At 40.5% G+C, this 27108-nt stretch overlaps 1 protein-coding gene across 5 annotated transcripts in view; it reads left to right on the forward strand.

Moving 5' to 3' along the window:
* magi2b (membrane associated guanylate kinase, WW and PDZ domain containing 2b) overlaps positions 1–27108 on the forward strand; it is a 101195-nt gene that overhangs the window by 68960 nt on the left and 5127 nt on the right. For 4 of the 5 annotated variants that reach the window (XM_084733452.1, XM_084733454.1, XM_084733455.1 and 1 more), the window contains exons 8-20: positions 582–703; positions 1342–1524; positions 6871–7400; positions 8459–8627; positions 15818–15849; positions 18548–18740; positions 18845–18936; positions 19361–19553; positions 20715–20954; positions 23079–23264; positions 24722–25013; positions 26400–26619; positions 26767–26910. In XM_084733452.1, the coding sequence (XP_084589578.1) occupies positions 582–703; positions 1342–1524; positions 6871–7400; positions 8459–8627; positions 15818–15849; positions 18548–18740; positions 18845–18936; positions 19361–19553; positions 20715–20954; positions 23079–23264; positions 24722–25013; positions 26400–26619; positions 26767–26910 (2596 nt within the window). Of the gene's footprint in view, positions 1–581; positions 704–1341; positions 1525–6870; positions 7401–8458; positions 8628–15817; positions 15850–18547; positions 18741–18844; positions 18961–19360; positions 19554–20714; positions 20955–23078; positions 23265–24721; positions 25014–26399; positions 26620–26766; positions 26911–27108 lie in introns of all 5 variants that reach the window. The other variant, XM_084733456.1, reaches the window with a different exon arrangement.

Raw genomic sequence — 27108 nt, forward strand, 5'->3', positions numbered from 1 at the left:
AACAGTGGTGGAAAATTTGGGACAACATACCAGTGACATTTAAAATAACATGTTGTCACTGACACATTGGAATTTCACTTGAAATTCCAACAAAAATGTCAAGTATTTGCTGCTTTCCTTTGTTATTTATGATAGTAAATGAAGAGTCTTTGGGTTTTGGACTGTTGGTTGGACAAAAGAGGCAATTTGAAGGTGACTTATTGGGCGCTGGGAAATTGCAATGAGCATTTATCAAAATTTTTTACATTTGTGATTCGTCCATTAATGGTGAAAATAATCAGCAGATTAATTGATAATAAAAATAACTGTTAGTTGCTGCCGTCTTTCAGTTCAGAGGAACTTTCCCCTTATGGCTATGATATTAGCAAACACCTACCTAATACCACAAAATATTTCTTAATGGAGTTAAAATGCAATTATTTAACACACATCACTTTTACTTTTGGTTCTTGAGTACATTACTGAAAATACTTCTTCATTTGATAAAGCTCTTAATACAGAACTGCATTTAGTTTTGCTATTTTTGCCATAAGGCTCTTTACTCTTTTCTATTACTAAGTAATGGTGCATTGTATTTTCAGTCACATCAATCGAAGGACTCAGTTTGAGAACCCAGTCCTGGAAGCCAAGAGACGCCTGGAGCAGCAGAGGCAGATGCAGAGCCAGGGACTGTCTGCTCTGCCACTGCCCACTATATACAGAGGTACACATGGAATACTACAGTGTGTGCAGTAAAACATGCTGACATACTTATAGAGTTGCACAAATATGAAAATGCAAGGAATACAGAATGAACATGCATGGCATATTTCCTCTGACTTCAGGCCATCAAAGGCCCCTGACACTTGCGCGCTTATAGATTTTCTAATTAATTGTAAATATTCTCAACATTGTGCATTTCCTCACTGTTTTCCTAATCTATCTCATAGAATGGGCAGTTTTCTGAGTTTCTGATGGGGCAGATGCACAATGTCACAATGTACAGGGTCGAATGGAGATGCTGGCTGTGTGGGGGACAGAGAACATGCTCGCCCTGAGGCCCCCAGTGGGCTAATACAGGCACGCGTATGACGACGTACTAGACCAGCACATAATGTACTGCTTCATCTGAGTGAAAAGTGCATATCTTCAATGAGTCAGCTTATCATAAATTAAGGCAAATGTGTCTTTTTTTGGTGCTTCAGTGCATGAAAAAATGTACAATAGGTTCATTAATATCATCATCATTGTTAATATAATATCAAACTTTAATTTCAAGCAAAAATAATATGACAACCCAAATGTACAAGGGTTCTAACTATCATCAAGGATATTTAATATATCACATTTCTCCCTCTGCAGAGAAGCCATTGTTTACGAGGGATCCAACCCAACTGAAGGGCACCTTCCTGTCGACAGCCCTGCAGAAGAGCAACATGGGATTTGGCTTCACGATTATTGGGGGCGACGAGCCCGATGAATTCCTGCAAGTTAAGAGTGTAATACCAGACGGACCTGCCGCTCAGGACGGAAAGATGGACACAGGTAATTATGTGTGCCGATGCAGGATTCTGACAACTGGTTGAGAAATAAATTGCGGTTTAAACAGTACAAGCTGTCACTGCTGTCACTGCTGATACTGTAATACCGTGTTTATAGAAATGCTTAAGCACAGCCTCATTATTCTGACACCTCAACATTATGGACCTTAATTTCCTGCCAAAGCAGATCAAGTGTGAAGACCTTTTGTTGGCAGAGTTTCAATTTCCTTCAAGCACGTTTTTTTACCTGGCTGTTGGCTAATTGTTATCAACATTTGTTGTAACTAAAAGGCCAGGGAAGTGCAGTAGAGTGTTAGTATCCAGTAAATTTGGTGCGGTAGTGGAGTATTGGCATAAAAAGTTAGACTTGTACCTCTGCCAACTCAGAACGTTTCTTAGTGTAAGCATAAGTGTTTTAGTTAGTTTTATGGCTTTAGGTGTCAAAGGTCACCTGAATAGACCTCCAAAACTCACATTCACACACTGTCTATGTTTGTATATTTGATATATTGTCTTCAGTGATTTAGTGATCTACTGAATCAATTTAAAACGGCTTCCGTCCTGTCAAAAGACAAAGACCAGCTTCTTTTGAGATGTTATTGTCTCAATACTTAATCTCACTTCCCTTGTGGTGATGTGGAGCATGACTGTTCCATTAAGGAGAGATTGGGGCTTACAAACAAACCATTTGGGGATGTTTTGTGGTCCTGATGTCCTCTGTGGATCAGACTTGTTGTTAGAGCACATCCCACAAATGCTCGATTAGACTAAGATCTGTTGAATTTGGAGACCAAGTCAACACCTTGTCAACACCAGGCCACCTTCTTCCATTGCTCCACGGTTCAGTTCTGAAGCTCACTGAAGGCCGTTTTGGCAAAGGACAGGTGTCAACATTGGCACTCTGACTGGTCTACGGTTCCATATGCAGCAAGCGATGATGCACTGTGTTTTCCAGCACCCTTCTGTCATAGCCAGCATGAACTTGTTCAGCAATTTGTGCTACAGCTCATCTATTGTCTCTTGTCAAAGTCGCTCATATCTTTGCAGTGCTTATTTTTTCTACTTCCAACACATTCATTTGAGGAAGTGTCTGTTCACTTGATGCCCATATTCCACCTCTCGACAGAAGATTATCAAGGTTATAATGAGATTATCAATGTCGTTCTTCAGTTCACCTGTCAGTAGTTTTAATGTTTTTCCTCTTCATGGTCCATTTTTGTTGCCTGGATTTTGAGTTTTTGAATCTTTCATAAATGCATCTCAAGTGGAGTCAGTGAAATTCTTGTATAATAAATAAATGGTTTTAATGATGTGAACGAAACTGCAGTGATACTCAAACTGTTGAAGCACATCTAAGAAATGAATAACTTTCTACATCCAGAGAAATATCAATTCATCTTAAAGGGGACATCATTGGGCCTTGGTGGCATATTTGGGGTGCCCTATATTTGCGCCTGTAGCACAATGTGTCCCAGACAAGGACTTTAGTTTCCTCTCGGCACACTCTCTGTCCTCTGTCAGTGCACAGTAACGTTCTGCTTTTAATGGGAGTGAGAGGAACTGATTTGATTGGCCATAACTGACACCAGCCCACACAACACCTACTTCATTAGGAGATTGATTTCTGCTTTTGCTGCAGCACTGCAGGTGCAATATCATCATAGCAGCAACATTTATCATGGTATTATCAAACATCAGTCATACACAGGTACACCAGTGCCATGAAATTGTCCCATAGTTGTTTGTGATTTGATTCATAAAACCAAAAAATTTGTAACATCCACACAACCAGCAATTCAGTCTCACATGGCTTATTTAGTGGTAACCCTGGACCACTAATTACTATATACTATATACACTATATGTGGAAGGTTAAGATTAGCTCCCTGCTTTCATTTGCAATATCCTTGAATAGACACCACTTATTTACTGTATATTGTTTTTGATCATGAAACCATCAGTTAACACATGTACATGAACAACAAAGTACCAAAGGTTGTTCCATAGGTCGATTCTCAGGGTCTTACAGTAACAGTCCTTGTTATGAGGCTCTATGACTTACTTATTGATAGTTAGTGTATTACCTACAGTAATGGAGAAAAGAGAGGGGTACCTGCATGGAAGCTAAGCAATGAACTGCTGTGGATGGGGGTAGTACTAAAATATATTTCAGTTACTTAAAAAAGGTCCATCTAAAAAAATCTATATCAGTTTAAGTGTATGCTATGTTTAGAATATTTTCGCCACATTATTTTGCCATCAGACGACTTTTTAAGACATGATACTGCTGTCATAAAAAACCAAATATCACTTTCTCCAAAACAAACAAACTTCGTAGGCGAAAATCAGTCATTTTATGTCGCAGAACATGGGTGTTGCTGGTTTGCCGCTGTGTCAGTCTGTTAGTTTGTTGAATCCAAACTGTCCTTTTAAAACACAGATGTCATAGAATAACACAAAGTCACACAATAACACAAACAAACTAACAGACTGAGGAAGCAATAGACCACCAGCTCCTGTGTTGTACGAGTTAAAATGACTGATTTCACGTATGGAGTTTGAGCTGATATTAGTAAAAGTCATTGGCTCAGAGGAGGAGCTACTGTATGAAGCTTTCTGTGTGCTCTGCTCTGAACCTGCGAGCTGGCCCCATGCCTGGCACGGTTGGTGCCTAAACTGCTCATTTAGAGCTCATTTCTGAGCTGGGAATCCTCCTTCCTGCTCGCAGCTCCTGCTCTCTGCTTTTATGTCTCTCCCTCTGCCTATCAGTTTCTCTTTTATCTGGAATCCATCTCTTTCTATTTTATCTCCATCTCTCTCTTTGTCTCTCTGGCTTACCCTTTATTATGCTTTCCTTATCTAACCATGTCATCTGACACTTCTCCTCTGCTTTAAGCCTCAGTATATTTTCATCCCCTTTCTCTTTCTACCTCTCTAGTTTTTCTCTCTTCATCCCTCTATCCTGGTCTGTCAGCCCTTTCCTCTCTCTCTCTGTTCTGATTTCTCTCTCTCCAACTTGCTCCTCTCCGCTCTGTGACATTGCCAGAGCTGCTCACATACATGCGTGCGCACACACATTCACACTCACGCATGCACTCAGTCACCGAGTCACACACAGGCACTCCCTGGCTGAGATTAGCTGGCCTATTTGAGCTGTGCGGCATTGCTCTTAGGGATTGTGTATGATTGTGCTTGTGACATGTGTGGTGCGTGTTTATGTATGTGCACATGCTCATAGGAGTGTGTGCCTGTCTGCATGTGTGCATGTGTGTCAGAGAGTGCCTCCAGAAGTGTGAAATAGAGGATTTGAGGCAGCTGCATTTGTCATGGGGCTGTAACTTTAAAGCTGAAATCCATAACTTTCCGCACGTTCAAAGTACAGCAGAGATGACAGAGTATCTAGTGTCGCATTTGTAAAGTTGCTTCACCTTGTTGTAAGTAAGGTGAACATAAAATTGAGGATACTGATGAAATTAGAAAGCATAGCGTAGTACAGGCTAACTTCTCATGCTAACATAAGATCATAAACAAGATTACGTGTTTGTATTTTGTTTCTGACTGGTCACCAGAGTAGCAGGGAGCTGTGTCTAAATAATAGAGTGCTACAGTGATGAATTATTTCTGTAGGTCTAAAGTTGCTTTAGATTAGTGCAGAAAATAAGCTCTGTAATGAACCAAGGTTCAAAGCAAGATAATCTTTGCAAATGAACACTGTTTTATGATTTTTGAAGTGTCTGCCCTTGACTGGTTCCTGGCAGCTCATCCTCCATATTAACAAATGCATCATTTGTGGCTCTGCAGGGTTCAGGTTTTGGTCCACTTCTGTTTTGTCTCTACATGCTTCTATTTGAAAGAATCTTCCAAACTCATATCATTTATTTCACTTGGATCTAGGCCTGGGGCAATTTGTTGATGTAATCAATGACACTGATTACGAAAACACATTGATTTGCGTAACGTGCATCGCTATGAACTGCTGTGGCTGGTCAGAGCATGGATTCACCTGGAGAACAAGCTGTGGAGAGCCTTGCTGCGATCGTCTGAAACGTAGGAGTATTTTAGACAGAGATGCAACCGTTTGGCTTTCCTTAAGCTCCATAAACTGGATATGTGTTGCCAAAGAAGTAACAGCTGCTCTGCGTGAGTGCTGGAAGTGAAGCAACATGTCCTCCTCCTGCAGCAGCAGCAGAAAGACAGCAGCATTGCCCTGTTTACTTTCTGTCAGCACAATATATGAGGATTAACAACACATGGAACATGTTTCTGTCAGTAGAAATCACTTAAGACAGATTTTCTAGATGTTTCCTAATTACCCGTATGAGTCAGAAATGGCTAAAAAATAATGTTACAGACTGTCTGTAATTTGTTTAAATTATTCTCTCCTTCCCTACACTGATGCAAGTATACACTGCCAGTGATCATCTTACCTGCATGTGACTCCAGTGACAAAATAATTCTTATAACTCTCTAATAACTCTTCAGTCAAAACACTAATTGTCCAGCTCAGGGAAGGGTTGACAGTGATTCGTTATTAAATTAATATGCATCATAGCTCTTTTTGAATTTGAGGTTCAGTATTTTTCTGATCCAGCATCTGACATGGAGTCTATTAAATAGGGTGGAAATTAGAAAAAAATGATGCCACTGGGTGTTGTTGTTGTTATTCTAATGTGCTTTATGTGTCTGTTTTTCAGGATTATGATAGATTGAATATTAAAATATTAATAAGACAAGTTTTTTTATATTTATTTTAGGTAAATTAATTGTTGTATTAATTAAATACTTTTAAAAAATTGTTAGATTGCTAAATTAATCATTAGATTTATTGATTAATCAAAAAAAAATCATTAGATTAATCATTGTAAAAAGTCATTAGGTGCAGCCACACTTGGATCTGTCTCCCCCTCAATTCCTCCATTACAAAACTCTCTCCAGGATATTCAAGATTACACTCCTATTCTTGTGACTGTGACTGTGGGCATTCATTTAAATATTTTTCATGTTTAGAGTCTCTGTGGACGTCAGCGTGCACCAGATGGTTGTCATATTCACAGAGACGCTGACCCCGTCTCTCTCTCACCTCTCTGTCTCACACATACACTTGTAGATGGCCTGCAGTGGCAGTGGACTAATATTATATTCCTAGGTGACACTAGAGAGGGACAGTGTGCATCTTCTGTGGTGTGGCAGCACATCCTGATACCGCTGAGATTTGACATTTATGGCAACAGACGGTGACGGGTTGTATTTTTGCAGCACAATATGTTTACACGTGAACCACTGAGGCCAGGTCATGTGGTCTGTGTGACATATAACATACTACTGTTCCTCTTATCTCCTTCGTTCACAGGTGATGTCATTGTCTACATAAATGACATCTGCGTGCTCGGCACCACACACGCTGATGTGGTCAAGCTTTTCCAGTCCGTACCAATTGGTCAGAGTGTCACCCTCGTGCTCTGTCGAGGCTACCCTCTGCCTTTTGACCCAGAGGACCCAAGTGCCGCAGCAAGCACCTCCATGACACCCATTGGCTTGGAGCACCGCCCCCTGGTGGTGAACGGCCGCGGCAGTTATGACCCCTATCTGGAGTATCTGTCATTGAGCTCCCAGCTGCCTCCTCAAGCTCTGGCCCAGGCTGGAGCCTCTCACCCCGGGGACACGCATCTGGACGGCTCGTCCCTGCCACCCACCACACCCGGTTCGGCATCTGCACTCACGCCTCACGACGACAACGTGTCTATGGCATCCTCGGGGACTGCAGGGGTTGCCGGGGCAACAGCACAAGCGGCAGAGCTTCTGACAGTTACTATGGTGAAAGGAGCAGAGGGATTTGGGTTCACCATTGCTGACAGTCCCACTGGTCAGCGAGTAAAACAGGTGACATATCACGAATAATCCGGAAATAAAAGAGTTCAGACCAGTTTGATGTTTTACTCATATTTTACGGCGTTTTGGAAAGTAAAATTTTTCCTTTCATGAGTAAAATCCCAGTAGTCAGCTAAACTCAGTGGTTAAGTTATCTATTAAACTTTTGGCAGAGTTAAAACAGCAGGTCAAAGTAAATTTAATTCAGTCATCGCAATAAGTGGAAAGAGATTGAGATAATAAGAACAAAGTGAGCTCAGCCTGTGAAGGATTTGCTTTCTACTAACACAGTAATGAATGGAGACTAGACCATCCTGAAGAAGCTATTGAATCCCAGTCTGCTTACTTGGAATCCTGGCAGTAAGGAGAAGATAAATTAGAGAAGATGAGGTTGTGATGTGACAGATGCTCTTTCTCATCCCTGTCGTATTTGTACAGTAAAACATCTGCACTACTAAAACATCTGTCAAACAGGTAATCTGTTTTATGTTCAGCTTTCAAGACTTTTAATTCTTTGAATAAATACAAAGTAAGGTAATTACACCTGTTCCTAGTGCTCAAGAATTTTCGACAAACAATCTTTGCATCAGTTAGGGCTACAGCTAACTTTTATAATCTGTGTCAATTAATCTGTTGATTATTTTCTCAATTAATCGATCAGTTGTTCAGTCTACAAAATGTGGTACAAACTGGTGCAAAATGTGTTTCCCAAAGGCCAAAACATTCTCATATGTCTTTTTTTGTCCACAACACAAAGTTATTCAGTTCACTTTTATAGAGTGTTAAATTAGAGTTTGGACTTTTTTTCATAAAAAGTTACTCAAACCAATTATATTGTTCTCGAAGTTGTTCTGGAAACAGCTGAAATAATCTTATTCCACTGGTAGATTTGTACACAAATATGGATGGAGATTTTTGTAGAATCCCAAGAAGATAATGAAATAAGGTCCCTCAATTTAAAAGTCAACTATGTACAATTTTTATATACAATTTTTTTTTTCTGAACAAAGTTGACCACATAACAAAATCAAATTGTGTGACAGTGGATGTATGGTGTTGTTGAGGTGCAGGTGCTGGAGCCGGGCTCACAGGGAGCGTCGGGGCTGATAGAGGGAGACCTGATCCTGGAGGTGAACCAGCAGCCAGTGGCTGCAGCTGGACACGGACGAGTGGTGGAGATGCTTAAAGAGTGTCCTGTGGGAGCCGAGGCAACACTCCTCATACAGAGAGCAGGAACAGGTGAGAGACAGACTTGTGTGTTTTGTGGTCTGTGATCAGTTTATTTGTTTCTGATACAGTTTAACTCTTTATTATATGATAGTAAATGATCGTTATATACTACTTTTTGATGGATTAAGTTTTTTTGTTTTTGTAATGATGATAACATATGTTTGCTGGGGTATAAATGTCATTTACTTTCTCAAGATAGTCAAATTTCAGCTCTTTAATACTTGTGATTGTTCTTGATCTATTTATGTCAGCAGTGGTGGCACAATTGATTACAGTACAATTAGTATCAAATCACAAATGGCAGTTTGACACCTTTCAAAAACCAAGATAATTTTAGCAAAAATAAAGAAGGGTCCGGTGCAAGAGCAACTGCCCAGCTAAATATAAGCTGGTTTGTGATTGAGATGCACAAATATATCATGTTACTGCTGCATCTTCAACCCCAGCTGCAGCTCTGCATGAGAGGAGTCAAGTAGAGTTGACAGTGAGAGTCGAGAGATTTTGATTATGATAATTTTGCGACCTGTTCTATTTTTGAACACATTCAAATCACAGTGGCCGCTTAGTTGGATTTTACTCAAGTCTCTAGATGAGATTTTATTTTTGGAATATTAAATACTTTGGAAGCTAGAAGAATATTTTGGAATTTAAATGAGCATAGTATTTCTTGAAATAACAGTGCTTTCCTTAAAAGTGTAATTATTTCACCAACCATTGATTTCTGAAAAAAGAAAAACTGAAACTTTTGTGTTCCCTTTCAGGAAATTAGACAACTGCAGGACACATTAGATGCTAGAAACACAAAGAAATAAATGAACATCAATATTTTGTTTGATGTATTTCATTTGTGCTGACTCATACGCAGAATACACAGAAATATTAAAGATCACAAACATCGTGAGCAGATGTCCTAGTAAGTGTGTGTCACACCATGTGTTGACAGTGTTTTCCTAATGCGGCTTTATCACCAACATTTCATCGGATGTTTCCCACTGAAACAGACTGGAGCAACACAGGGAAGTATTTTAAGATGCAGCAAATCAAAAGCTGGTGAAATTTAGAATGCAGTGGAGAGTTGGGGTGAGAGTAGGTCTCACTGTTAGGTGTAGTTCAGCTCTGTGGGTAGAGATGGCACCAACACTGCTGTGGGGAAGTGGTTTCAATCCCACTGGGGCCACTCATCCTCAAAATAAATGCAGTTATTTTACTGTAATGTGCTTTGGACAGAAATGACTGTGGAGAGTGTCGTCTAGCTGGCAAACAAGCTGCACTGTTTTGCATGATGTTGTTTGGCTACCTGTACAGACTGTACTCTCTGAAATGATTAGGTTTTTATTATACAAACAGCATTTTAACCATGTTCTATATTCATAAATGTTCAGTTTAGATGTGATGCTGGGTTAAAGGGATACTTTGGATTATTTGAAGTGGGGTTGTTTGAGGTACTTATCGATAGTCAGTGTATTACCTACACTAGATGGAGGTCGGGACGCCTCCAGTTTGGAGAACCAGCACGGAATGAATGAACTGTTGAACAATGAACCGCTGTGGACAGGGTCAGCAGCGAAATGGATTTTGACCACTTAAAAGAAACGTCCACCAAAAAAATCAATATCAGTATAAGTGTGTGCTATATTTGGAATATTTTCACCGCTTTACCTTCCTGTCAACAGCTTTTTCCAACGGGAAAATGCCATTCTATAAGCCAGATATCACACTCTCCTCACCATCTCCATGGGTGAAATCAGTAATTTTACCTTGCAGAATGCAGGAGTTTCTGGTCAACCGCTGGTCGCTTAAGTCACACAATAACACAAACAAACTAACAAATGGAGGCAAATCGAGTCTGGAAACTCCCGGGGTCTGTAAGGTAAAATTGTTGATTTTGTCTACAGAGTTTGGTTGGTTTGGAGAGTGATATTTAAATAAGAAATAATAACTACATTAAATAATGGTAATTTCCCAATCAGAAAAAGCAGTCTGATGGCAAGGTTAAGTGGTGAAAATATCTACAGTATTTATTTTTTTAGGTGGCCAAAATCGATTTTGCTGCTGACCCTTTCCACAGAAGTATAATATATTTAGCTTCTGTGCTGGTGGTCTTGTCTGCTTCTCTAAACTGGAGGTGTGTCTACATAATACACATAATACATAATACACTGACTATCGATAAGTCCGTTATGCAGCCCCACATCAAATAATCAGAACTATGCCTTCAAAGTGAAGTTTAATACAGAGAAAATATGAACCAAACAGCTCTGAACAAAATGCTCACAGTCAAATTTGTGATCTTCAATGTTTCGACCTTCAAATTCTCAACTGTATCTCTTCACATTTATTTCTGTGTGTGGTTGACCACCCACCATCCAGTCTGAGTCTGAGTCCGTCTGGAAAACCATTCTTCTTGATCTTTCTCACAATGCACAATGTCTCCTCCTCCACCCACTTAAAGCAAACATGTCATTTTGACTGATTGTATTGTTGCCCGTCTGTGTATTCAGACAGAGAATTCAGGGCTAGTGTTGTCGATCAGCAACACATGTTGAATCTTTGTAACCGGCTCTTCATTGTACTGAGCTGCTCCACACCAGCTCACCTTTAATTTTCTGCACACGTTCAGCACTTTACCTTCCTCCTGAAGTGAAAGAAGGAGACCGCCAAATGCCCTCAGACTGAGAAAATGGAGTTATATAGAACAGAAAAGAGGAGTGAGAAAGAATTTCATAGCGGCGAAGTTTGAAATGCGGAGTCCTTATAATACTGCCAGAATGACACGGAGTGTGGTCATTTTCCCGCTTCTGCTATTTTCTGCAAGACTGACCACCTGCAAGGAAATTAAATTGCACAGTTGAAAGCTTTATTTGTTTGACATGTGCTCTTGACTGATTCTCTAAGAGGTGTTCTGGTCACAGGGTCAGAACCTGACTTGATAATTACCCGGGGCTGTCTCTACCACTGAGCCCCCAGCCATCTGACAAACACACGCATACATACACACACACACACCCTCAACCCCACAATGATTAACCACACAGCACCGTTTAACAGCCTGGATGAAAGTAAAGAGAGTCCAAACAAGAGACAAAGTTCATAAGTTCATTGTTTGCTTTTTATGTGCCACCTTGCAGCTCTGCAGTTCACAATTTTAAGCTCATTTAGTCACGAAGTCTGTAGTTTTTGTGGAGATAAATTGCCAGGAGTGAAGAGTTAATTTGCATTATTCCTGAGGTGATAACAGAACAATAAAGAGGAATTATAGATACAGTCTCTTTTGCATCGCTCCTTTTTCCACAGACTGTATTTAATTAGGGATGAAAACAATCAGTCTCACATGCATCTCAGGTTTAATTAATTGAAGTGTGACAGGAATTATTATTGCAGACCTGAAAAGCAATCAAAGTCATTAGCATGATACATCAGACTATCTGTTGTAGGTGTCGCAGGGAGGTGAGCTGATTTAATGCCCGTCCTGTTGTCTCCAGTCTTATAGGACATTATTGGCCATTACTGTAGGAGATGTACTGATGAACTGTTGTCTGGTTCTAGTGAATTGATGGTGTGCTACTCAGTGAATTATATTTGGCCACTCGATTATGTGAAGGCTAATAAATTCTACTCTAAGTCTGTAATGTGCACAAATGATTCAAATGTTTATGCATATTTTAATTTATTTATTATTATAAACCACTTGAGATCTCATTTTCAAGGGGATCCCAACATATCTCACAATTACTGCACAACAACATGGGGCGACAAATTAGAAATACAATTATCAAAAACAGCAACATACAGTCATTAATGTACATTAATAAAACATTACAACCACAAGGTGGCCAAAATGGTAAATCATGTATAAACAGTAGAGTGTGAGTGGTGTAAACATACAGTGACAGCTTCACTGATAACCAGATCATGCTTAAACATACCAAGTGATGAAGTGGCTCTTATATCAGCAGGTAAAGTATTCCAGTCCGCTGGGGCTTTCAATATAAAAGCTCTTTTGTTACCTGTCTTCTTAGCACGAAGGACAGAGAATTGCAAATGTTGTGAAAGATATGAAAGATTATTGAAATTGAATGCATTTAAATGTAACTCGAAGACAAAAGAATGTGTCTTCTTACATCTAGTGATGGCCAGTGCATCTTACATCATGCATTGTTTTCAGCAGAAATAGAGAAAACTATAACTGTGTGTGATGCACATCAGCATGCATGGATGTGTACGTGAGCCGCTGAGATCAAATGTTGTGGCACTGAGCAGTCCAGCATCTTATGACCGTGCAGAGCCAACATCTGCCACCTGGTGGTTAACCTTTGCAAAGACACACACTCATGCCTCTCTGTCAGATACGTCATTTAAAAAGGATGCTAAAATTCAATACACAAATGAGATTGCCCCACACAAATCATTTCCTCATCATATGTGCATGCACACATTGGTATTCATATTTACACACACATACACACACACACAGCTAGCAATAAACCCTTCTGAAGGCTGAGCTTAATGTGATAAATTACCTCCCTTCCCCCAAAGATGCCATCTCCTTCAAGCTCACCAGTTTCTCTCAAACAACTCAAGACAACGGCCCCATGGGGACTATCAGCCTGACACACCAGGAACCTCTCTGACTCTCTGTGTGTGCCTCTGCTCTCTGCAGGGTGAAAGAAAGGACAGCGTCCTTTACAGTGACTCAGATGTGCAAAATGTCAGAAATGCGAAAGCATGTTTGTGTTCACAGTTGTGTGGTTTCTGCGCAGAATATCAATGGAATTCAGCTTGCACACATGATTTCAGATGTGTGACTGAGAGCATTGGTGCTTTGTGTAACACAGACAGGGTGTTAGACTTCCGCTCCATGTGTGAGTGTGTGTGTGTGTGTGTGTGTGTTTGTCTCTGTGTCTGACTGCTGTAGCGTGGGCATTCTGCCAGAGTTCCACTGAGCTCTGGTCGTGTTCACAGCTCAGTCCCCTGACATCCCAGTTTGAAGCAGAGCCAACCAGAGACTAGAAACATTTTGTGCCACCAATGAGGATGCAGATCATGGCTGTGAAAAAAAGGCTGTCAGGCCTCACAAGCCAATCAGGTTGATCTGAAGGCCATCCAGAACTCAGCAGGCTAGTCTGTGAGGCCGGCTCGCCAGACTGCCTGACCACTGACTCGTGAGAGAGGCCATGTGAAGCCTCTTTACTAGTCATTCATTTGTAATTCATCAGCATTTGTACATGTCCGCCACACATTCGGTACATATGCCAATGAACTGTATTAGCATTTAAATTAAAGGGAGAGTTTGGATTATTTGAAGTGGGGTACTTGAGGTGCTTATCAATAGTCAGTGTATTATCTACAGTAGATGGTGGTTGGTGGGCCCCAGTTTGGAGAATATACTATCCTTTTAAAACACCAAAGTCACCTCAATGCAAACAAATTAACAGATCGAAGCAGCAGTAGAATAGCAACTCCCATGTTCTGTGAGGTAAAATTAATGATTTCACCTGTGGAGTTTGGTTGGTTTGGAGAGAGCGATATTTGGCTTGTGTAATGCCAGTTTGCTGTCAGGAAAGTTGGTCTGATGGCACATTAAAGCACTTAAAATATTCTAAATGTAGCATACACCTGAACTGGTATTAAGTTTTTTTTTGGTAGACCTTTATTTAAGTGGCTGTATCTTTTGTTGTTTGACCTAGTCCAATGCAGTTCATTGCTTAGCTTCTGTGCTGGTGCCCCTCTCTGTTTCTTCAAACGGGGGGCATGCAGACTGCCATCTAGTGTAGGTAAAACACTGACTATTAAAACCCTGCTTAAAATAATCTGAACAATCCCTTTAAGTGTAAATGCATCTATAATATGAGTGAACAATTCCCTTGTAGCTAATACTAGTTTCCTTCACAGTGTCATAAAGGAAAGTTTCCTGAGAATAAGTTATTAGAAATCCTTAAAGGCTTCCCTTAAGGCTTTTATTCCCCGCAGAACGTGGTTATTAGTCCCAACCTCCCACAGAGCCCTCCCTCAGCCGCTGCCACTGTGCTGAATCATTTCAGAACCACGGATAGCTCCCCTCAAACCACCAGTCATGTTTCTGGCAGTCATGGACGGAAGGGATTTTATTTCTCTTTTCCTCATGTTCTTGTGTCCTCCTCCACATTCACAGATACAGCAGGAATATAGGACATTTATTTTTGAAAATGGAGAGAGAAATTACGCTTTAATTGGGCGGATGGAGGAAGGATGGGGGCAAAAAAATGCAGAAAAATAAAAGATGAAAGCGTGAGGAACGGCAGAAAAGTGAATTTCAATTTTCATTTTGTCTTCACATGGACTGGCAGCGATCTATTGTATTTCATTTTCCTTAAATCTCCCCTCGCTCACTGATTTTGATAGAAAGTTCTGCCATTGTGCTCCGCTGCTAAGTGCACCGGCCTTCATCTCACACATCTAAAAAGCAGGAGGCAGATGTAGTTGGAGAGTAATTCCATAAATATATTCCATCCAGCGCTCTCTGACATTTCTCAGGAAATCTCATAAAATGAATAGATATTAAATATACATCAGGATTCTCCAAAGAATATTTTACGATAGCCCACATCTGCTTAAGGATTTGTCAGCAGCGTGCTTGATGAGTGTGTTTGTGTGTTTCTGTCCACATATGTAAAGATTCATATTGTGTATTTATACAAGGCAGTCATTGCATGTTATCGCCCCATGTGTAAATGTATGTATTTGGGTCTCAGCAGCATAAATGTACTGTATATCTTTGATTCAGCAGAGTCACAGGGGAGCTGTGTTGATGAGATTGTTGTTGTGATGTAGAGTGCTCCCTGCTTCCTACATGCAGATAAAATATGACTTACAGAGAAAACTGTGTGCGTGTGTGTGTGTGTGTTGGGGGGAGGGGGTCTGTGCTTTAGCCTGCAGCTAATGATGTAATTATGTTGAAAACAAACGCAACAACCAAACCCGTTTAGGAGGAGTTACACAAACAAAGTCAAAACAGAGGAATATGAACTCAGCAAATTGAAGAGGTTTTTTTTCATTCGTTAAGGGAAGATGATTTAACACACAATATCTCATTTATGAAAACCCTCGCACACAGGTTTCACTGTAGTTGTTTTTTGTTGCATTTGTTGTTTTTCGAAAGAATCCATCAGATTAACCAAGTCTGCTGTCTGTAAACTCTCGTTTTTCTCTTTCTACCTCAGGCCACATCTCTCCATGGAAGGCCTCCAAACAGGTAAAATGACTGGACTAAATGTGTTTCTGCTTGTGTATGAGTGTGTCTGACTGAGACGGGGAGAAAAAAAAGCATGTCTCTGTTTATTTAAGCAGAGAGGGAGACAGAGAAGTGTGTAGGATCCGTGTTTGTCATATGGGCTTGGCTTTTGTTTTATTGTGAAATGAGGCGGCCTGTCCTGACCTGCTTATTGGGTTTGATCACATCCGATCTCACACCTCACCAGCTGGGAAAATGCTCTTCAGATTTATACTGCACCTGCTGCAGCTTACGCAATCTGCAGTCATTCATGGTATTAGGCAGAATATTCAGACATAATGAATCTCACCTCATTTAAGTTTAAATTATGAATATCGATTTTAATTCATTACCACATCTGCCCATGGTCAAAGAGCCATTTTTCTTTATTGCATAATTGAGTTAGCGAATCAAAACATTTAACTGAATATAAGTCATACACTTACTTAGGATAACACGTTTTATCATTGTTGAAGTCTAATGAACATCTTCCATCATCTAAGTTCCATGTTCAGTTCCTTGACATTATTCTCCTGCATGTAGCAAGCCTTGGTTTTGTTGTATAACTTCACCGTCATAAAGTTTTGTACACTGGTTGCATAGAGATAATGCATCACCATAAACATGAAGCCTTTATTTGTCACTAGAGTTACAGTATTTCATTACACCTGACGGCAGTGTTTTTGCAAGCTTATGTAATTTATCTACTGCCTTGATCAGGCTTTTCTACCGCCTTTAGTTCACACATGAATTCTTAGTAGTCTTATTGGCATTCCACTTTGTTTATACGCTTATGCTAATATTAGCTCTTATATAATATATCTTGTGTAAGTACTACAAGTCAGTGCTGTATAATATCTCAGCTGTTTCCTGCTAGGTTGTTTTCTGCTGCCTGTGTGGTGCGACAGTATGTGGTCTGTTTTAGGTGTCTGTCATATGTCTTTTTTTTTGTATGTTCCTTCTGTGTTATTTTTGTGGCCTCACCGCAAATTAGTTTCCCTTTAAAGGGAAAAACAATTTAAAGATGTCAAAAGTATTGATACTTTGATAATTTTTTTACGTTTAGAACAATACAATGCTAATATCCAATTGTATTGAAAGTACCAAAGCTATTAAAAAAGCTGGCTTACAGCAGCAAAACCAGACAGTGTTCAGTAACTTTTTCTGTACTGACACAGTGTGCAGGTTGTCAATTTTTAAAAAAGGAAGAAAATATCCTGATTTGTGTGCCTAAGACTTTTTTTTTCTTTTGTGTGGTATCAAAATCAGTATTGAGTATCATTTTTTTACTGATATTGTAGAAAAGTTCTTGTATTGTCAAAACTTTAATACAAACAATTCATCAATCAAGCAGTCAATGACATGCCACCAAGACGACATGCAAGTCTCCTCTGCAGTATGTTGAGAAACACAAGGAGTCAAAGGTTTGACACATTTGTATTTAAAATATTAAAGTAACCTCCAAATTGTGTTCTGCTTATTGTTACTTCACTTCACACATCTGTTAAAGGTGTGAAGTTTTTTGTGTCATCTTAAATCTGAGTTTAACTGAACAAGCAGGACTCAAATAGTTAAAAAACTACTTTGGAAGTCAATCACGGTGCAATAAGTCAAATTTACACTTGAAACCCCCTGTGCACATATACTGAGAGTGAAGTAGGAGACCACTTGTGTCCAGCAATTAAACTGAGCGGAAGTAATTTAACTTTTTTGTGGCAAAGCATTTCAGACACACATTATTAATCCAAGCAGAGTGTTTTTCATGTCTGGAGGGGATCTTTAGGAATCAGGCAAATGTTTAAAAACAAACATAATCACATGCAGTATTAGAATAGTTGGGGCAATGTAAAGTAGAGAAATAAAGCAAGAAATGAGCTGAAACTCTAAATGGCACCATGCTTCCTATTTTTAATCGCACAATAACATGTGCAATGTTAGTTAATGTAGGTCCACCAGTGTAAAGTACAAAAGGTCTGGGCGAAGCTGAATATAGATGAGAAGGTGATTAATAAATACACTCTCAGCCATCACATCACAGGTCTCATGGCTCTGAAGTAGCTATGCCAATCACAGTGACTTATATCTCAACAAATGGAGAAACGTTTCTCCAGGAAATCATAAATTTTTTTATTTCATTGCAAGTTGGAAAGAAGCTGTAATGCACAGGATTAATGAGCCCCATTAATCCATTGTTTTCCTCATAAACAGACATAATACTGAAGTTTCCTCTTTAACCATAATAAACTATATTTTCTGATGACTATTTAAACACAGTTACTGGTTGAGGAGTATTATCTTTTATATGTTTTCAGCGTTATTCTGTTATTGCTGTGCATTAGCTTCAAGTATTTTTACTCTTGTTGACAAAGTCATCAGATTAGTAACAGATTGAGTGAGAAGTGGTTCAGAGATGTCCATTCTCGACTTTAAGACCCACCTCCACAAAAAACCCCAAAAAGTTTGCTCTGCTTTATTTGAATGAACCTCCCATCTGTTTGCACCTCTCCTCCCACCTGTGCGCAGGGCATCAAAATGCCACACAGACATGCAAAGCAAATCTTAAGGTCAGAAAAATAACAAACAGTCGCAGCCCTGCCTGAGCTGGTTAATGCACCACCATGAAAAACGAATCCTCAGTGCTTAAATTCATACATCTGTTGTTTGTGTGTTGTGTTGTCAGCTGCCTGACCAGTGGGACCCACATGGCAGCCCACAAGCAAATCTGTCCGGCCCGGTTTTGCCACCTGGCACACCCTTCCCAAACCAGCCACAGCACCGCACGTCTGTGCCCGACTCCACAGAGGGCTTTGATCTTAACAAGCCTGACCCCTACGACCTTTATGAGAAGTCGAGGGCTATCTACGAGAGCCGACGTGAGTGCTCAGTTCATGGGGATGCGAAGCATTACGTTGCACATGATAGGATGATTTGAAATTGAATCAAGAATCAAGCTTTAATCTCTGCATCTGTGTCTCAGGTCCAGAGTATGAGGAGGTGGAAGTGCACCTGCTGAGGGAAAAGACCGGGTTTGGCTTCCGCATCCTGGGCGGAGACGAGGCCGTGCAGGCTGTGAGTCCGGACGCCCGTGACAAGGCTCGTATGGGACGGGCTGGACCACACGCATATTTAACCTCATACACACCAGACCTCATCTGACCTGCACCTAACCTCATCTCACACTTCATTCAGTTGCACACCAGCATACCCTCAACACACACACTTGCACACACACGCACACATTTGCTTTCTCACACTGTCCTGACGCTCTAACAGCTCAGTACCTCCCATACTGTAGTAACGCCTTGCTAACTTGTCCACGTGTCCAAGAGCATGCAAACTATGTGACAGCAGATTATTAGGAAGGTGTAAAATGTTACCATGACCCGAAACTAGTTTACAAGCTGGATAAAGAAATTACTTTGTGAGTCACTGTGTCTGTGTTTCATTCTCTTCACCTTCATCTATGCTGCTAATATTGATTGTCTTTGAACAGATTGTTATTGGCGCTATAATAGAGAACACTCCTGCTGAGCGCGACGGGCGGCTTCGACCCGGGGATGAGCTCATTTCTGTGGATAAAAATGTGGTTGCTGGGAAACCACACAAATACGTAATAGACTTGATGCACGCAGCCGCTCGCAACGGTCAAGTCAGCTTGACTGTGAGGAGGAGAGTGCTAACGCCTGGTGAGGAGACGTTTTATTTTTTCTTCTTCTTTTGTTTTTGTTTTGTTTTGTTTTTTTTTCAGACTTTGACCAAAACTGAGAACATGCTGCTCATTTCACTGGCATCTAATTAAAAAAGGCAACTTGGACAGGACACACATGCTGACAGTCTGTGTGCAGGATCAGTGTTTGCTTCTCACCCACACATCTTTTCTGTGGTAGAAGATCATACAAACATCTATCCCAAAGGGAAAATCTTCAGTTGGGGGTTGGAGGGTAGTTAGAAACCTAAAAAACACACACATTAAATAATAATACAGCAATGGCTTAAGGAGAGTGCTGATGACTCTGTATTGTCAGTAATAACTCTGTAAAGGTGATTTAAGGGAAAATTATGCACCTTTCATGCAGATTTCCAGTCAGTGTTGATGGTAAGTATCGTCAATTGAAGCAATTAATCTTCCAAACACAGAATAGAGTTAAAAAAAAGGAGAGAATAGGATCACAAGTTTTATCAGAGCACCCCCTCAGACTGTGCTTGATTTTCTTTCAAAGGTATAGGAAGGACAATCTTTCAGCCAAGAATTAGGAGATGGAGAGTTTTGATTCTTCCAATGAAGTAAAATACACCTGCGGGCTACAAGAGAGTCAAAAGCAATAATAGAGATGTTGCAGTCGAAACACAATTTCATCTGTGTACAGATCTGAGAGATCAACTTGTAAATGACATGCAGAGGATACAGAAGCTTAAGCACACCCTCATGAGCCACATGCACAGCTGTTGCGTTCACTGTCCTGTTTGAGATGTCAACCACCATGTGGCAGGAGGACTTCAGGGACAGTCCAGATCATGGAGAAGCTGAAATTATGCACTTGATCTATCCTTTGCAGCAGGCTCTGTGATTTGTGCCTCTGTAAATGTAGTGCAGCTGCAAGGGCACATACAAACACAGGAGTTACACCTGTCAAACAGACAAGCAAAATTTGACTTTGACAGGGAGGTCCCTGTGGGAGGTGGAGTAGTGCACGGTTGCATTCTGCAGAACTGGAATTTGTCCAATGGCTACATCTTAAGCCAACTTTTAAAATGAATTGCTACTGAAAGTAAATTGGTCACATTTTACAGTAACACAGCTGCTGCTTTGACTCATCCCATCTCCTCTCTGGCTTCCTTTCCTCCAGGTGAACCATGTCCTGTGAACGGTCGCAGCCCCGGCTCGGTGTCGACACAACACAGTTCCCCACGTAGCGACGCGGCCTCGGCTTCGGGTCCTCCGGCAGTCGCCGTCCCGGCTGCCACCTCTCCTCCAGAGGGATCCGCCCTGCAGACCAGTGATGTGGTAATTCACCGCAAGGAGAACGAGGGCTTCGGCTTCGTCATCATCAGCTCCCTGAACAGACCAGAGAACGCCACCGTCATCAGTGAGTTGCTTCTGTCTTGAGTCCTGAAGGTTGTTACTGAACACAAACGGTAATTTGTAAAACCTGATGACAAAGGATCCCAACAGTGCTGACTGTCCTCGAGAGATTGTTTGTGGGGTTTTGCTGTTTCAATTTAAATACAATTTAAATAATAATGCTATACTCAACAAATATATAAATGCAACACGTAGGCCTGAAATGGCAGTAGGTGGTGAAGTTTCATACCAGTCGATATGAATAATTATTGATCAAGTAAGTTGTGACTGACAACATGTTGTGTACTCCAAGTGGCAGAAGCGGCTGAGGTAATAAAATGGGTGAAAATATTATTGAAACTATTTTTGACCAAATACCGCAATATTGCCACAATAATGTAGGGATGACTATTAGCGCACTTCACATTTAAAAAGAAAAACTCATCACTAATGTGGAGATAATGACTAAGTGGGTAAAGGCAAACAATAGAACAGATCTGTAAGTTCAGAAAATTACATCACTTTACCATAATACAGACTTTAAAACCAGGAAAAGACAAAAATTGTGCGTTATGATACAACAATATCCAAAATATATCATGATATCTAGTTTCATATCACAATACGATATAATATTGACATATTGCCCAATCCTAGCAGCACTTGTTGTTTCTGCTCTCATTTTTCATGAGTAGAAGTAAAAAATCTCAGACTTCTTCTGTGTGCACTGAAGGTTTATTTCCATCAAATTTTGTTCTGTAAATGTGCAGTTATAAAGACATTTATTAGGCATTGAACTATGACTTCTTCACATAGGTGGTTGACTTGGTTAGGATTAGGCTTGTTCTATTGTACTACTTTGTTCTGTGCTTAAAAATAAAAGAAAATAAAACACATGAGGAGTGACTGGTTAGGGTAAGAATATCAGAATAAGCAAATCGGAAGCAGAGTAGGGCAGATCATGAGTTTGCCTTCCTGAGCACATTTTAGAGTGACCTTTTATTATGACCAGTTCAAGATGTATCTTTCCAATAATCATGCTGTTTAATGATGACAATTTGAGAGAAATAAGCCTTTTGTGTGCATAGAAGTCTTCATTTTTTTACTTCAACTCATGAAAAATGGGAGCAGAAACAAAAGGTTTTATATTTTTAATGAGTATAAATGTATTTATAAGATATGTGGTTTTTTACCTCATAATGCCCTTTGTGTTTGTACTGCATGTCCGTTCAAGAAACAGGGTCAGAGATATAATATGTATCATTTCTGCTTTACTAATAGCCAGTGGGCTTTTTGTCCCTTAACTATTAATTTACTGGAGTGAGTGTTTTTTATCCCATCCAATAACTTCAGGACTTTCATTAGCTGGGGTCAAACTCATATTGATTTCTTTTTATAAATCTTACTTTTTTTAATTTTGGTCTTAAAGTGGTCTCAATTTCATGCCAAGGTAGTATTAAAAGATTCTTATATCAGTCTTAAACTTGGCTTATTAAACATATGGTTACATGAAAGAGAGCTCATATCTTTAACAGATTGTGAGATTCTTGAGTCACTGTGGTCTTATTGCACAGTCAATAATTTTATATGTATATATCCTTCACAAATGCCCAGCGCAGTCATGGGAACATGCACTGCAAAAAATATTCATATACATTTCTAAGAACTGTATCTCTAAATTCATGACACCCCCTCTAGGTTTCTGCAGACACCTAGGAATATGAATACCCAAGAAGTGGGTCTAGTACACAGTAGTCATTATAATATCAAACATTAGTTCAGGCTGTAATGGTGCATGTTCAACAGTCCCCAAGGGATTCTCTCTGCTTCGTGGGTCCAGAACTGTTTCATACTGAAGTGAAAATCTTCAGTTTTCTGCCTTTATCTGTATGGAAGGTGCTGCTAAAAGCTGAAACTCAAAAACTGTTTGTTTTGTTTGGATGTGTTTACCAGAATAATAGTGAAAAAGATTTTGATTTCTGTGCAGGAGCTGTAATTTTAAAAAAAATGTCTGCATTGTTCCACTCATGTTGTAAAACATTTCTATTCCGTTATTCTCTTCACTTAAGAGTTGAGTTTTATCAGTGCCGTTCTGACATCTTTCTTCAGAACTGCAGTTGACAACCACCTTGTTATTGCCTTTTTCCAGCTGTGCCCCATAAAATAGGCCGTATCATCGAGGGCAGCCCTGCAGACCGATGTGGGAAGCTGAAGGTTGGCGACCGAATCCTGGCTGTGAATGGACAGTCCATCATCAGCATGCCGCACGCAGACATCGTCAAGCTCATTAAAGATGCCGGGCTAACAGTCACACTGCACATCATACCAGAGGAGGGTAAGTGTTTGTGTGTGATGCGAAATCAAATATGGTTATGTGAATTTTGTGTGGCAGCTTGTTCAGTGTTCTCTTTGTACTCGATGAAGAAAATGCCCTGAAGTCAGTTTCCTTTGTCTTATATGAAAACATTTTTATTTTACTTGGCTGAGGAGGGTCTTAAACACAAATTGAGGTTTTCTGAAGTAAATAATCAAAGCACTTTAACATAGTAAGGCAGAAAGGAAGGAGTGATGTCCCTGAACTGTTTTGGTTATGTTGATGCTTAAACATAATCTCATAATTTGTGCAGCTTCGTTTTATGACAGTGAGAAATTTTAGAGTCAAGTTGCTAAAGAATTCAATATGAAACAATTCATTCAGTGTGTCCAAAGCAAAAATAATGACTATACTAAACTGTAGGTTAGAAAGTTGCATATGAGGAGATTTAGGGCTTAGATTCAGAGTACACCAGGAGGGGACGCCACATTTTCTCAAATTTATTAGCAAAGCCACAAAGTGCCAGCTTGAGTTTCTCTAGTTTCAAGTGCTTTATGACATTGCTTAACCATAAAACATAACTGTGAGGCTGTTGGGTTCTTCAGTTAAAGAGAATTAACTAATAATATTACGAAGGCTGCAACCATGTGATTAGCTCCCTTAAGAATACAACCCTCTCCTGAGACACTGAATATGGCAATCAAGGCATCAGGGTCTATATTATGAAGAGCTACAGATCTGAGTCTGGAAAATAGATTTCCAGTATTTAGATCATTTAGGACAGAGTCTGAACACATGCGCCAGAGTAGCAGGTAGCTGTCCATATCAATCATAAATTGAGTCTACATCAGGCTGCATTTTGAAGTTTTACTTTGAAATAAAGAGTACCTTGAGCTGCACCATCCCATGCCTAATGCATATTGATGTTGTATGTGCTTTCTTCAAGGGCTTTTCCCACTGATCCTCTGTTATGTCAAATCCCAAATCATTCTTTCATTCAGATCTCAGACAGACTAGAGAGGTGTTCTGCAAAATAGATGAATAATTATATACAAAAGATATTGCTGCTTTAGCTGGGGGATCAATGGAGCACAAAGATTCTAATGCATATTTTGTCAGGCAGTCTAGGAAAGGAAGATGTATTGGCTTTAATAAAATGATGAAATCTGAAATCTGAAGAATTGATTTTGTGGTAGACTAAATTTAATGTCCAACTGTTCAAAGGTGGAGAATAATCCATCGATGTATAGATCTTTCATAGCTTCAATAACAGTCCAGTAAGTATCATAACAAGGCTAAAGGGTAAGAGGCCCCTTCAAGTTATGTTGCAGATAATTCAGTAGTTTGTACAACAGAAATGCAGCCTTGTGCAGCCTGAGTTCATTTTCTTTGTCAGTTTGTTCTAAATCCCTCTCTTCTGACTGAGTTTGACATTTTCCTCACAGGTGAAATCTTGCCTTACCTTCTGTCCAACACAGGTGCCCATTCTGGCCCCAGTTCAGAGAAACAGAGCCCCATGACCCAGAAACACAGCCCCCAGACCCAGCCCAGCCCTGTAGCCCAGCCAGGCCAAGCAGGCACCCAGCCCGGCCAAGCGACCACTCAGATAGGTCAGGTGCCTGCCCAGTCTAGCCAGACACCAGCTCAGACGTGTCAAGCAGTGGCTGGCCCTCCTGCACCAGCAGCCTCCCAGCCTGCACCTGGAACCCAGCAGAGCCCGGTCACACAGCCCACTGGCCTCCCTCCACAGCTCTACCTCCACGACGGCAGGTAAGACAGGGCTAAGAGGGATGTTCTTGCTTGGAGTTTTGTAAAATTCCCTAAGCGTAGTGTGTCACAGAGTAGCTAGAAGACAAAAAAGGAACAGGAGTCTTAGAATGCAACAGATATCAAACTGTGTTTGCAGATGAGAGTGTGCCATCCTATCCTTGCACACCAGTAAGTTCAGAAGAAAAACAGTCGGTTGCAGTCCGACTCTCAGTCTCAGGCTGGTTTCTACCTTGTTGCGTAACAGTACTTAGCTCTTATAGTATCAGTGAATAATTTACCCTAAAGTATCTCTTCTATAATTCAGGAACCCGGCGATCAGGTCCTGTTACATGTCAAAACTATGAAAGTGTGAGTGCGTGCATGGATGGGTGTGTGTGCATGTGAGTGTCAGATCAAGACATGGAGAGTAGCACTCCCAGAGCTGTGGATTTATGCCCATTGTACAAGTGGGCACATGATAAAAGTTTCAAAATGGAGAGTGATAATTCCATCCTTTTCTGGTGAGTCTCTTTAGCTGCACACACCCAGTAATCCTTCACTCTTTTACTTTCCATGGAAAAATAGGATCAAATGTTACTTTACCCATAAATCTACACCATTAGGGACACTGTCCACTCTCATGAGAGAAGACACATGTGGATGTGAGGTTGTGTGCAGTGGACACCTCCTTCTTTAATGTTTTTTCAAAACAGCTCACTCCATCATGACATTGAGCCTTTTTATACCTGGTGTGAATATGTTTTTAGGGTGATCCGATCACAAGTGGACAGCTCGATTGAATCTCACTGCCCTGCTCTATATGCAAATAAACATGTAGCTACATCATTTCCATTTCCAAAGACAAAATGCATTGTTGTTTTTAACCTTCAGTGTAATAGTAGTAGCCAACATGTTTGGGGGAAACAGGCACTATGTAGAATGTAGAACTGAATTTACAAAAAGGCCCAAATAATTAAAAATTAGTCATAGACAATGTTTCACAAAGTTTAGAGTTTTCACTTAGCAACTCTCAAAATTGCACAGTTTTTAAGAGAGTGTGGCACATTGTGGTTACTTTGTTCACAAACATGCATTGCTTATCTTGGCAGGTAAGCAAACCCAAACACATAATTTGCATGTGAGTGAACAAAATGATGGGTTTACAAGAAGCCAGTTGATTCCTTCACTGTGGCCCAGGACATATTGCAACACACTGGTGAAAGAATTTGGTCACGGACCACCTTCGAATGTGGTCTGATCCATAGGATCTCAATACGTCCTCAATGCATCTTAGGTACTTAGGGCTGTCCACTTTTGATTGGATCACCTAAGAAACGTGTAATACCAGGTGTAAACAGGCTCATAAAACTGTCTCGTCTGGTTTTGCTGCTTTCTCTCTCCTCACAGGTCAGAGGTAAAAGCCAGACAGGACGTCAAACCTGACTTCCGTCATCCTCCATTCACTGATTACAGGCAACCTCCAGTAGACTATCGTCACCCACCAGTTACTGATTATCGACAGCCCCCAACGCTGGACTACAGACACCCGCCTGGTCTGCTGGACTTCAGACAGCACCCTGCAGCTGCACAGTTCCCTCTGGGGATCCCTGCTGACTTCAGACCACAGGTATAGCTGTTGGACCAAGAAATGTCTGCTCAAGTTGAAACTACATTATGTGGTCAAATGGTGTTTGTAATCTTTTTTTTTGGCATAATGGCCATATACTGTTATTTGTGGTGGGTTTGTTGCAAATTGTCTACATTTTCTCTGCAGGACTTCGATTACTTCACGGTGGAGTTGGAGAAAAGTGCAAAGGGTTTCGGCTTCAGTATCCGTGGGGGCAGAGAGTACAAGATGGACCTATTTGTGTTGCGCCTTGCTGAGGACGGTCCTGCGATACGCAATGGAAGGATGAGGGTGAGACAATACAGATGAAATTATGTAAACTAAGACAAAGAATCTATTCAGTAAACAAGTGCCTTCAGATCTTAATGGGAACAGGAATTGTATTAAAGGTTAGGAAAGGGGCAAAGTAAGTATATAAATGCATGTGAACTCTCTGCTCATGCTCAACAACTCCTGTTGAGATGCACTCGAACAAGGCACTTAATGGCA

The sequence above is a fragment of the Lutjanus erythropterus genome, chromosome 13, assembly GCF_056507025.1.
Source record: "Lutjanus erythropterus isolate fLutEry1 chromosome 13, fLutEry1.hap2, whole genome shotgun sequence".
Classification (NCBI taxonomy): Eukaryota; Metazoa; Chordata; class Actinopteri; order Lutjaniformes; family Lutjanidae; genus Lutjanus; species Lutjanus erythropterus.